Source organism: Nothobranchius furzeri, chromosome 8, assembly GCF_043380555.1.
Source record: "Nothobranchius furzeri strain GRZ-AD chromosome 8, NfurGRZ-RIMD1, whole genome shotgun sequence".
In the NCBI taxonomy this organism is placed as follows: Eukaryota; Metazoa; Chordata; class Actinopteri; order Cyprinodontiformes; family Nothobranchiidae; genus Nothobranchius; species Nothobranchius furzeri.
The window spans coordinates 65,987,291-66,000,526 of record NC_091748.1 but is presented as its reverse complement, the minus strand read 5'-3'; the positions used below and the strand labels follow the sequence as shown (position 1 = coordinate 66,000,526).

Sequence of the window (13,236 nt, the reverse complement as noted above, 5' to 3'; positions counted from 1 at the left end):
AGTGACATGCTCCCATTTCCGTGCTCCATAAAAAACCTGGCAACAGCATTCTGGACCAGCTGCAGTAAGGACTTGCTCAAGCCAGCATACAGAGTGCTGCAATAGTCCAATCTCTCGATAATAAAAGCATTGGCCACGGTTTCCAACTCCTGTTTTTTGAGGATCGACTTCATTTTAGAAAAGCGCCGCAGCTGTTAAAAACACAAATGAACAACAGAATTCACCTGAACATCAAATTGAAGAGCACAGACTATTTTAACACCAAAATCTGTGATCACAGACTTCTCGTAGGGGAGCAGCAATAAAAGGTCCAATCCATGGGGCTGGTGGTCATTTGGGGTAAAAACTATTACTTCAGTTTTGCCCTCAGTTAGGAAATTGGACCCCATCCATTGAGTAACATCCTGTAAACAATTCACCAGCTGCTGTATGCTACCCCTGGCTGAAGTGGCAAAAAAAAGTTGACAATCATCAGCATAGAGATGGATGCTAATGTTATGTTTTTTAAATAACAGTCCCAGTGGTAACAGAGCAAGAACAGCAGGGGGCCCAAGGCAGAGCCCAGGGGTACCCCCCACCTAAGCTCAGCATCTCAGGATGAAAAAGAACGGAGGGAAACAGAAGCCCTATTCATGAGATGGGACCTTATCCACTCCAACAAGGTCTTGGTGAATAATGAAAACAACACTGGATGGAAATAATTCTGGTGACATTGTAGAAGATTATCGAAACTCCACAGTGAAATGTTAGAGCGTGCTTTTTTTGATCAGATGAAATCAAACATTCTTATTAGCATGTCTGTTTCATCACATTGTTATTCATAAAACCCTGAGGATTTCTTTGGCCACGTTTGTATTTTTGTCTAAATGCTTGAGCACGGTATGGCTGAACTGCTTATTTCAGTTTAGATCCATCACATGTAACTTGTTGAAAATTGATGTAAACACAGAAACAAACAGCACCAGAGGATTTCTAATCCAAGCAGCTGTTTGCTCTAACGTAAGTGACAGGCAGTACTTTAGTCAGGAACTATGGTTCTGATCCAGAGCGTGAAACCCGTCTCTCCGGCAAACTGTAGAACACGATGTACTGGTCCAGTCGCACGCAACACACCCAACAGCTCTCCGTTATTCTCAGAGCAGAGTTCACAGCCCACGTTTGTCACAGTAAAATAAATAAAACAAGACAGTCCAGATTTTTTTTTTAATTAGGAAAACCAAATACAAAATATTGTTCACAATCAACAAGAGCATTTGTATAAAAATACATTTTTTTGTCTATCTTCAGTGTGCCACTCGAGTCGCACACATGACCCTGATCTGGTGCTGACATTATTTTGGAAGTTGAGGAGAGAACGTAATCCTCGAGTCAGTTTCTGGAATGTTCTTCATCCATACATTTCAGCTAAAGGCTCAACCTCGCAGCACCAAGGCGCCGTCTGGTCAGACAATTCAGTCCGTTTGGCTCAGAGGTTGTCTTATTTTTCTGCAGCTGGGAGAGCAAATGGCATGATCCTATTTAAAACGGCTGCTTACATCAAAACACCACAGCTTTCCCACTCGCCAGCGCCTCGAGCTTTACGGCGACACAACGCCACTTGTGGAATCCAACCACTTAGAAGGCACTTTTCTTGTTTTTGGTTTGAACCTCTCTCAGTTTACAATCAGCTCTATCCAGCTCTCTGAGAGGAAAACATGCAGTCTCGGTCTGCAGATTACTAAGGCTGTGTTATTTCCCTTTTACATTTTGTTACCTGCATGCATTCAGTACATCTAGATCTTATTTAGCTTTGCTCCAACACCAAACCCTTTAAGATACAGTATGTGTTTAACAGTATAAATTCATCATATACACACTGCTGTTGAGTCACACAAATGCATAGCAACGTAGGATTTCAACATCTACCCCGTTTCCAGGCAAATACCAGAAACAAGAGGATGATAATTGCACTTTTCTCTTTAACGCCGTTCAAAGATGGCCGTGTAATTCTGTACAGGTCAACTCGTCAAAAGCACTTTCTTTCCACCCAATAAATATCAAGTGATCTCTTCCACCCCCAAATCTCAAAATGTCTCGAATCTTGAGGGGATTGTTGACTAGGAGGCACTATGTAGCTCACTCTGCTGCGAGCCAAATAAAATCACTTGTGGAGGACAGGAACTGGTGCAGAGAAGTTGTTTCTCCTCAGTGGAACCTGGAAGCATCCACGCCGCTGGACTGGAAACAAAACCGCAGCTCCTCTGCATACGCCCAGTTCCCGTGAGCTCCATCTTCGGACCTCACTGTGGCACTCCAGTCCATCTCCACAACTCAGGCTGGGACCAGGTGCTCATTCACCAGAGAGGAATAATCCAGGAGAGGACGGATCTCTAGATTTGTTTGGTTAATCACGCTGCATGTCGCTCAGGCAGGGCTCATGGTTCAATACGTCATACAGCGAGGTCTCATGTTGATGGGCTGAGGGTTCGGGTCAATCTGTAGGCGGGAAAAGAAAAAGACGCAAAACAAAAAGGTGAATTCAAGTCAACGTTCAGTCACTGAATAACTCAAAGTGTACTTGGCAGTAAAAGTAACTGCTGTATGTGACTCACCTCGCTGTACACAGGCGGAGGTCTGAAACGAAACTCCTGGACAAAAGCCATGAGGGGTCGCTCCAGGATCCCACTCAGGTCATCGGCCGGCTGCGGCGCCGCTGCGTGGTTGCGCTGCTCTGCCTCCTCCTCAGTCACCACTGAGCTGTAATCCGGAGGAGCTGCAGGGGAAACGGCAGCGCTGTTATTGCACCATTCAGACTCAAGACTGCAGAAAAAATCCAAACACCGAGCAGCTGAGTCATCGCTGCTGTTAAAACTTTATAAACTCCAGCAGCAGAGATGCTCCAGAGGGGTGTTTTTTTTTTATCTTTTTGGCATATAAATGAACAGATGTTGCTGCTCTGCGTTCGTGGAGGTCAACAGTCTGAATACTTACGCTCAGGCTGCTCGGGGATGGCCATGCGGAGCCACTCCAGGTTGACGCTGTAATGGCTGCTGATGCTGGATGTCCTGCTACCAAAGGGATGGAGGGGGATGGTGCCTATGACCAGCGGGAGCTCCAAACACAGCTTGGATGTCCCGGGAACATCAACACAGACCTTTAGGAGGAAAACAGAACTATTAGTACCATCCGTGCAGACTCAAGCATCATTAGCATGCATGGAGGAAAAAGAAGTGCCGCTTACCTTGAGCAGGTACTCCACTTTGATGATGCGGCACTGCAGGATGGATGGACCCACAGGAGGGATCTTGATTGCTCGGCCGTGCCAGGTCTCGCGACTTTTGGCACCAACGATGTCGCCGCACAGTGTGGCCACTACTGAGCGCTTCTGCTTCATGGTGCCGCGGGCGATGAACGTCTGCGTTTGAGTGATGAAGGCTCTGGGCACGATGGACCTGGAGGTGGAGTTGTCGAACTCGGCGAACACGGGGATCACCTCTCCTGTAGGGGGATGAAGCGCGTTAACACATGCAGCGACGTGCTTTCAGGCGCTTCAGGTGACAGATGCTCACCTGGTGTGTAGCCTTTGCGGTCGATCTTTGCCGTCACAGACACCTGTCCAAAGTTACGGTACCATGCTCGTGCCATTTTATCCTTGGTACCAGCCTGCGGTGCCTGAAAAGTCGTAAAAACAAATGAGCACATGCCCAGAAGCCTTTAGGAATGTGTCAGCAGCATGATTTAAGAGGAGAAGTGCGCACCAGCAGGGTTGGCGTGTTGATGTCAATGGGTTCAATAACTGTAAACTCCTTCTTGAGCTTCCTGACGGTGGACCACGGCCTGTGGAGCTTGACTTTGACCCAGTAACGAATGCTGCCATGTTTCCCCTCGAACGACGTGACCAGAGTCTCTTCAGGAAGCTGGAAGCTGAACGGAAACTCGTGCCTGCCGGCGTGGAGGACGGTCGCTTCACCGTTATCTGGATGGAGGCAAAAAAAGGGGTTGCATCTTCTTTTAGTTTGGTTGAGTTGACTGTAAAGTAGAACCCGAAGCCCCCAAGTGGAAGATTAAACTCTTAAAAACTGATCTTTCCCATGAGGTGATGCGAGTTTCATGGAGGAGCATAAAATGTTTTAGGCCATAAAAAACTAAATTCAGACACGAGCGAGCTGAAGACACGGAGGCAGACCTGTAAGAGATCCTAGTTTTTAACAAATCAACTGTGAAACCTGGTGTTTCTCTGTAATCACGTGGTTTCCGTTTTTGCTCAGAGGAGCAGTTCCTCATCATGCCGACTGCGCTCCAGCGATTTCTTACAGCCCGGTTCAACAAATGTTTCTCTCTCCCCGGCTGAACCGGTCCTGGAACACGTGTTTGTATTGAACAGTCTCCATCGGTATTTTCTTCATTTTTGTTTGTTGGATCCTTCAACTTAACTCAAACTTTTCTTAAAACTCAAACATGTATATTCTTCATGCATATTTTCAAATTAACACATTAATACTCCATCGTTTAGGGTATAGGACGTTTTGTCTGCAGCCAGAGTTGAGCCGAACAACAACAACAACAACAAAAGGCTGACAAAGCCCTGGCTGTGTGCTTCCGGTCTGCTCTTTAAACCAAAACAGCTTTGTGCTGAATGAATGAAGACAGAAACATGAAGCTCCCCCTCACTGCAGAGGAGAAAAACAACCCAGATCTGCTGAGAAGATGATGTCAGGCTCCACGGATGTTTTCACAACGAGGAGACAGCTGCTGAAGCATCTGCCTTCTCTGAGTAAAATAAAGAAGTTTTATCTCCTGTAATATTTGACTACTGCTGCGTTTATTCTTCAAGTGAACTTCGAGGAGGCAAGGCATGCTCCTTTAATAAACGGATCTATAAAATAGTTTAAACCTGACTTTGGTTTCATTCATGTTTAACACTTCTGCATGACAAAAACAAACGAGGTTTAACTGGAGCACGTTTTTGTTCAGCAAAGTAAACAATATTCTGATTATGACCCTGTTCAGAGTTCTCTGACTGATAAAAACACATTATTGTTCAAGGTTCGCAGTTCCAGTTGGAGAAAGCGGAGTTTGCCGACTTTCTGCCCCCATCACCGAGCCTGTTGAGCGGACTCACCTGCCTGCAGCAGCACCTCTCTGTGGTTCAGGTACTCCACCTCGTCGCTGTAGTTCTGGGTGTACGCGGTGCTGGACCCAGCCGAGCGGGACTCGGTCCAGTGCACCTTAGCGAAGCCCTCCGCGTGGAGCTTCAGGGAGTCCAACTTTGTCTCCCCGGACAGCACCACCGCCACCCGTCCGGACACCACGTCCCCGCTGCTGAACACCGGAGGACAGTCCATCTCCGGAGAGTCAAACACGATGTCAAACTTTTTCAACTTGTCGAAAATCATTTTTGTTGCAAGTTAGGCGATTGTTCCTGAAAGCAAAAGCGAGTGGATCCTTCTTTGTGTTCTGCAGAGTTAAATGTCCCTGGGCTTCCGGGATGCTGCTTTCTGTCGTGAGACGCTCAAACTGTGCAGATAGTCAGAGGGCAGCCCTATTTGGAGACCTCGAAGTGGGCGTGGTCAACATAATTTATTATGTAAGGCCTCAGGAGAGGGTTGAAGGCTGGCTGGTGGTGCGTTCATGGACTCCGTCTTGGCACGGACGTTTTAAAACAAGCCCTAAAGTTAATGACCCCAAACGTTTAGTAGTGAAGTTTTATTTAACAACTTCAAATACGATCCAATTAACAATGAGCGCAAACAAAAACGCACAAAGTGTTGCGCATTATCTTAAAATCATCACTTTTCCGGACTGAGCCTGAACGCAGCACTATTAACATGCAGACTGGGTGTGGAGGCCTAGGAGGAAAACAGGGTGATGATTGATGGTTACAGGTTCTTAGGAGAACACAGGCCCACTGCCACAGTCTGGCAGAGATCTGGGGGAAATTATTTCACTCTGGGTCGAAGCTGTTTACTTAACAACATTCGTGTCACTTTGAACATGCAGTAACCTTATTTGGGATGCTTGACAAGCTAAAACCACACAGCTAAGCAACCAGAAAAAAGCACGCTGCAGGTCGGAGCCATTGGAGAACAAATTCCCTGCAACAGTTGGTACGTTTGCATGAATCATTGTGTGAAATCGTAAGGCTTTAAATCCACTTCTAAATAAAACCATAGTTGAAAACTCAGTTTAAGTATTAAACAAATCCTCCCCCGTCTTTCATTTTTAAAGTAAGGGAAGTTCTGTCCTTCCAGGGAAAAGTCTTCAGACAAAAAAGATCAGGTTTGCCTGAGAAAAACAGAGTTGTTTACTCCTTTGTTCGCTGGGATGACGACTCTCTTGCGCCACTAACTGGACAATTGTTGCAAAAACCTGCAGGGAAGTGGATGCTCCTGCAGCCTGCACTGGGACACTGATGAAGAGAGGAAAAGTAGCAAAACACTGAACATATAGCACTAGCATGGCACTACCAGTTAGAGAGATCTGTTCTAACCTGTTCCTCATACAGGTAGTATTGAGCTGTGGTTGGAAAGCACACGGTGTTGTCACGGAACCAGTACACTCTTCAGAACATCTGTGCAATAAGGATTGTTTAATCTGGTAGATTAAAAATCGAATTTCACAAATATATGTTTGTAAATATTCCCACAAGGGCTTTAAGTTCACTGAATGAGTTGATCTGAGACAAGCGCGCCACCTAGTGGTGAAGATGGGCAGAGGCTCAGTTCTAGCAGAGCATCCTGGCACAACACTGATAAGAACATCCTGTGGTTCTCTGCAAAAGCCAACAAACCAGATAATCCTCACACCATGTAGATGATTAACCAAAAGCTGCTGCAGGGTCTAGAAAAGCGATTTATTCATGTCGGCTCATTTACCAAAGAGCTGCTCAGAAAAACAACAGAGAAACTCAAAATCTGCTTTGCAAGGACAAATGTCAAAAAGAAAACCAAACATCTTGCTTCAGTGCTAAAAGGAATTGGACAAAAGGCAGAATGGATGTAGGCAACAGCTGGCAGAAGGGGTGGGGCCAAGGAGAGTCAGGCGTTGTTTTTCCTTGTTGCCAGGGTGACACAACTTTCTCCTAATTTATTTTTCAAACAAAAGCAAACAACAAACATAACCTTTGTTCTGACCTTCTGTTTGACTTCACATGCTTTCTGTTACCTGAGAAAACATTTTAAAAAAGCAAAGCCTGCTCTCCTGCAAGCAATTGTGAAACAAATGAGTGTTTATATAAAGGAATAACAAGAAGCGATGCTCCCATGATAACTGAATTACGTCAGATGGTTTAATTAGTTTAGTAAGCTCAAGAAACAAATCACTCAGTCTGAGATGATTAAATATTTTGATAAAGTACATTTTATGTGAATTAATCAGAATTGATCTGCTAAAGTTTAAGTGTTCAGTAAAGGTTAAAGAGCAAATCAACTTCTTTTTTATAGATAAACTGTATAATTGAGTGTCTAATCATGCTGTAGACATGTGTAGTCAATAATTTGGCACTTTAGTGCATCTTAGTAAAAATTTAAATATTCTGTCTAAAACTGTCAGCGTTGCCCCCTCTTCAATTAAAAACTCTGCACTACAGTTGAATTCAAAACTGCCATCACTATTGGCAAAGAGGTACCCTATGATGTTAGCTGGTACCATATGATGTCACAATGCTGCTGTGAGCCTGTGTGTGTGTGTGTGTGTATTTGTTAGCGGCTCCGCCCTCTCAGTCTGCCAGGCAACACCTCCTCGTGGTGCATTTTTCAAATAGGAAACGGAAATGGAGTTAGACTCTGGTAATAATAATAATAATTCATTTTATTTCAACAGCGCCTTTCTAAACACTCAAGGACACTTTACAGACAGATAAAATACACAACAATAAAAGATAGAACAGCATAAAACAAACAGACAGATTGGAGCAAAGAGAGTAACTACTTGGAATGCTAGACGGAACAGGTGGGTTTTGAGTCTGGTTTTAAAGAGAGTGAGGGAGTCAATGTTACGGAGGTCAGGAGGGAATGAGTTCCAGAGCTGGGGAGCAGAGCGACTGAAGGCCCTGCTCCCCATAGTGACCAGACGGAAAGGTGGGACAGAGAGGTGGATGGAGGAGGAGAACCTGAGGGAACGGGTGGAGGTTGAAGGATGAAGGAGGTCTGAGAGGTACGGGGGAGCTAGGTTATGGATGGCTTTGAATGTATATAGCAGAATTTTGAATTGGATTCTGGAAGTGACTGGGAGCCAGTGGAGCTGCTGAAGAACAGGGGTGATGTGGTGGAAGGAGGGAGTTCTGGTAATGATGCGGGCTGCCGAGTTCTGGAGAAGTTGGAGTTTATGGAGGGATTTGTGAGGAAGACCGAAGAGAAGAGAGTTGCATTAGTCAATACCGGAAGTGATGAGGCTGTGGAACAAGGATGACGACCGAGTGAGTAGTGAGGGAGGGGCGTAGGCGGTTAATGTTACGTAGAAGGAAGTAGGCAGACCGGGTAATATTGTTTATGTGGGACTGGAAGGATAGTGGTAGGGGGTGACTTGCTCTTTAATAAAATTAACAAATTCAAATCTAGTTCTTTTCATGTAAACAAAAGACAAAAAAATCAGGACTTTGTTTGCTGTAAATCTGCTAATAGAAAAGAGTGAACAAAACATTATGACCACTTCTAGGCTTTATTTCTAAAGGTTAAAAAGAATAAATATCCACCTGCTTGTGATTGAGAGAAACCTTTTCACTAGTCCCAGTTTACTACATACTGATAGTTACAACATTTTAGTCTATTCATAGATGAAAAGTATTTAAATAAATCAGATTTTGTACTGAATGTGAATTAAACTCAGATTGTTGGTAAAAACCTTTGACTTTTTATTTGAATGCATCTGACATAGAATGTGTATTTTGTTATGAGTGTTTGAAAAGCATCAGCTGTGGTTTAGTTTAGCTTTAAATAACATCTTAAATCTCATAAAAATGATGAATAAACATTGATGGAAACTTTTGGATGAGACTTCCCATCTAGAACCTTCCAGTCTGCCCAGCCAAAGGAGTCAAACTAGCTCAAGAACCTCTAATAAAACATTAACCACTGTCTTCAGTCTATTCACTCAGCACTTTTGCCTATAGTCTCTACCTCTGTAATTTTCAGCCCCCACACTGGGGGAATTTCACTCACCCAATGTGGACTCTGCACTAATGGATTTGTGTTTAATGTCAAAGATTGTGTTATCTGGCAAATATATCTGGCCTCTTTCCCAGGTTTGCATGCAACACATTTGGCTTGACTTTTCATTTAGTAAACTGCACAGGCTACGAGACACCTGGCGACGCATTAGATCAGCGTGTTTTCACTTCTTTTTTCAGAAAATAGAGAATTATATTCCTCAAACAGCTGCATTGTTTCCTAATATATCCCAGCAAAGCGTCACATCAGCAAATTACATAACTACCTTCAAACAAAAAGAAACAATGGGGGGGAATTCATATTTTTGCTAACTAGCATGTGGAAATTACATTCATCTAAATGTAAAAAAAGATATGGTTTAGCACAGCTGCAATGAAAATCATCAGTTTTATTTACATCCACTACTGACCTCTGATCAGATGTTGTCTCTTCCTGAAGTATGTGATTTTGGAGGTGTAGTCGTTGTAGACGGAGTTCATGCCGCGGTTCTCCAGCCAGTGTGCCGTGGCCACCCCTCTGCCCTGTACCTTCATGGACTCAACTCGGGTGTCCCTACGAAGCTCCAGGACCACCTGACCTGACACCGCCTCCCCAACGGTGAACGCAGCATCAGCAGGACCATCCAGCTCCAGGCTGAAGGACTTAATGGAGCTCAGCGACATACCTGCATGTCAGGAAGGACAAAAAACTGAGCATTAAAACACAAACACATTTACAGTAAACTACAGAGCAAAAGAAACAGTTATGACAGCTGACAGGAGCTCCTGTCAGAGGAGATCCCGACAGCAGCAAGTTTAAATCCTCCTCACTTCACTTATTTGAATGTGTTGGTGATGTTTGGGACCAACTCTGATTGGGTTCCTTCTAGGGATGTCCCGATACAACTTTTTCACTTTCGATACAATATCGATAGTGCAGCCTTCAGTATTGACCGATACCGATATCAATCCGATACAATATCAGCTCAAATCATACATACTTTTACCTATTTCGTAGTGTGGAATGTATGAAAGCTTGATCAAGTGATATTACTCAATTTGAGAACAAGAGAAAATAACAGTAAGTATGAAAAAAATGATTTTTTAACCATTGGTTGCAAAACTGTGAACCTTAAAGGACTGCTTATATCAGAGATTTTTGATGCAGTCCGATATAATCCGATGCCGTGTTTTTGGGCCGATATGAATAACTTCAGATACTGATATCGGAATGGGATATCCCTTCCATGAAATAGAAGCTCAATGTTATCACTTGTGGTTACTATCAATAGTTTTTGTGGTTACTATCAATAGTTTTAGTTTCACGTAACAGGGCTGGGTGGATCCCAGAGGGTTCAGTGTCATATCTACAACCGTACAGACATTTTTCATTAAAACAATGTTAGTTTATTTGTTTTTAGGTCATTTTATAAACAAAAATAACAGCTACTTGTTTGTTTAGACATTATTAATTAATATCACTACAGTACCAAACAACAGCAGCACTTTAATTAGGTACATGTCTGTGTTAAGAACAACTAAGGACGTCTCTGACACGTTCAGATGAATAAAAACAGCTGAACTGATGAATGGAAAGACTCAGAACTCACCGAGAAGAAGGCTACGTGGTGGGGCTCACGTAGGGGATGTTTACGGGTCTGTGAGACCTCTCTGCCTTGGGCTGAACGGAAGTCAAGCTCAGGAAAACGGTGACAAGTTTCAACGCGCAGGAATACCGCTGCCTCTCCGTTTTGACTCCAATAACAAAAAAGGGTGTATGCTAGTCACGGCCGCCCACCAGCCACGCATGGAGGAGGGCTCGCGCCTGGAGGAGTGGGCGGACCGTAGAAGAAGACTGAAGGTCACGTGACGCAGGTTTAAAAAGGTTAAATGGATAGCTGAGAGTGGGTTTCTGTGGAAAATATTATGAACATTTTAATGTTTTCCCTTTCCCCCCTGTTTCAGATGGCGGTAGTTATGAGAAATACTAAGTAGTTCTGACAGGAGCTATCAGCTAGTTACAGCGGGGCCAGTTTCAGTCTTTAACCATGATTAAAAATCTAAATCTCATCTAAAATGTTCAGTTTGATGCAAGGCAGTGCTACGTCATCAATATTGACATTGCTGTAAATTTTGTATTACAATTATTACTACAGGACAATATAATGCAACAAAAAGTGTTTCTAATTTCTGCTGAAAATTTAAATTCTAAATAAGTGTTTATCCAAGACTTCATGTTGGTGAAGTTGGTAGCACTGTTGCCTCACAGCAAGAAGATCGTAGACTCAAATGCTGACAGCGGCCTTTCAGCATGGAGTTTGTATTTGCTCCCCATGCTGGTGTGGGTTTTCCCCAGACTTCCTATCACAGATCAAAAACACAGCTGTTAGGTTAACTTAAGACTCTAAATTGTCACTAGGTGTGAGTGAATGTGTTAATGGCTGTGTCTATATGTGGCCATGGAGATCTTTCCAGGGTGTCGCCTGCCTCTTGTCCTGATGACTGCTGGAGATAGACGACAGCTCCCCGTACACCACTGATACGTGGTTTCAAAAACTAACGAGTGAGAGTTCCCCTAAATCACTATTTGGAGCATAGACCTATTTTACTACTTTTGTTTTCATCTTTGGAGCTGGTCCACCTGTGACTAGCCATTAGCTCATCAATACAGAAAGCAAATCTTTCTCTAAACTAAACGTTTGTTTTACAACAGTTAAATTATATTTGTTCATAACCTTCATGCAGAAAATCCCCTCAAAGACCTGAAATATCTCTTTGAATCCTTATATACTTAACCCTTTAGGGTTTGTAGCTTTATGTCAGATCTCCAAAAGTGCATTGATATTCAGCTTCTTATTCGGTTTAATTATAGCACCAAATCACAACAAGAGTTGGCTCAAGACACTTATTTGTCGTGCTTTAATCACGTGCAAGTGTGTTGAAATCATCGAGGTTGAATGTGTTCTTTACAATGACTTGACTACTCACTCATTACTGCAGATATTTAAGGGACTATACCTAATAAAACATTTTATTTTGTACTTGGCACATTTTCAGCTGCATCAAACAAGAACAGAAAACACAGAGAGCTGTTTCTTGGACATGAATCTGGGAGTTGGGGGCTGCAGATTGCAGCTTTACCAGACAGTTGACCTCAGTTTGTTTACATCTTCTTACGTTTAATCAGTGGAGCCTATCTCAAGGTTATTGCTACAACAGTTTTGAGTTCAGTCATGCCTTCAGAAGGGAGTAAGAATGTTTCTGTTAAACAGGCGGTAACCTTCATAGCCGTTAGCATTGACAGTGTAAACAGGGTGGAAGTAGGACAGTCAGAGTCTGACTGTAACCTTTCTGCAGCTTGTTCTGAGATGGATGGATGTGAATCAATCAGACTCCCAGCCGTTTATTCTGTACAGTACATGAAGCCAAGGGTTTATGTTTAAACCACATAACAGCTAAAACTATGATTGCATGCTGCTTTAAAATGTCATGCTGCACCATTCTGGGAAAAGTTTTATTCATCACCTACGTCAGATTATAAGAATTTTTCAGCAATTCAGTGGAAGAGAGACATTAGTGGGTTTGGTTGGATGCACACTCTGAATTTTTGCATTCATGACACTACTGGTCTGGGGTCAAAGGTCGATGTGCAAACAACAAAAGGACCATGTCATTTTTTATAGAGCTGACTCAGGACCCTGAGACCTTCCTCAGCATTTATTGAATAACTTGAATAACATAACTACTCACATGAAGAGAATAAATGTCAGTGTTAAAACTTTCTTTGCATGACTCCATAGAGATGTATTAAGCAGCACTCTTGTTTAACCCATTAGTGACCGACACGTTTAACTCACAACTTTAAACTGTCTAATCTGCATGTGGAAGGTTTCTTTTTACAAGTAAACGTCTCTTATTTTAGGAGCTGATAAAACAGAATATTTAAAATCTGACATTTAACTCATGAAATCTGCTCTCCAGTGATGAAATTGCTTAATATCTTTTATTAGGGACTGATGGAGAACACAGAATCCATTATTCCAGGTGGGATTCTGGTTATTTCAGAGTGAAGTGAGAGATTGTGTCTATTGACGAGGCGCTGCAGGGTCAAA

The 13,236-nt window shown here is 43.1% G+C and overlaps 1 protein-coding gene across 2 annotated transcripts; it reads right to left on the bottom strand.

Moving 5' to 3' along the window:
• Positions 1-2,127: 2,127 nt before the first annotated feature.
• arrdc2 (arrestin domain containing 2) lies at positions 2,128-10,932 on the bottom strand. Of its 2 annotated transcripts, XM_015970869.3 has the most exons (8): positions 10,735-10,932; positions 9,556-9,810; positions 3,738-3,955; positions 3,549-3,651; positions 3,221-3,477; positions 2,971-3,133; positions 2,592-2,752; positions 2,128-2,475 (listed from the first exon to the last, which is right to left on the bottom strand). In XM_015970869.3, the coding sequence occupies exons 2-8, from the start codon at positions 9,806-9,808 to the stop codon at positions 2,422-2,424; spliced, it is 1,209 nt and encodes a 402-aa protein (XP_015826355.1). In that variant the 5' UTR covers positions 9,809-9,810; positions 10,735-10,932; the 3' UTR covers positions 2,128-2,421. The 2 variants fall into 2 exon arrangements, with proteins under 2 accessions (XP_015826355.1, XP_015826354.1); XM_015970868.3 differs by lacking the exons at positions 9,556-9,810; positions 10,735-10,932 and adding an exon at positions 5,102-5,608.
• Positions 10,933-13,236: the final 2,304 nt, after the last annotated feature.

Coding starts and splice junctions, on each gene's coding strand:
- arrdc2 (XM_015970868.3), bottom strand. CDS start 5,375: ATGATTTTCGACAAGTTGAAAAAGTTTGACATCGTGTTTGACTCTCCG. Junction 3,956..5,101: donor AGAGGTGCTGCTGCAGGCAG/GTGAGTCCGCTC, acceptor GCCTCCATCCAG/ATAACGGTGAAGCGACCGTC. Junction 2,476..2,591: donor CTCCGCCTGTGTACAGCGAG/GTGAGTCACATA, acceptor TCCCGCCTACAG/ATTGACCCGAACCCTCAGCC.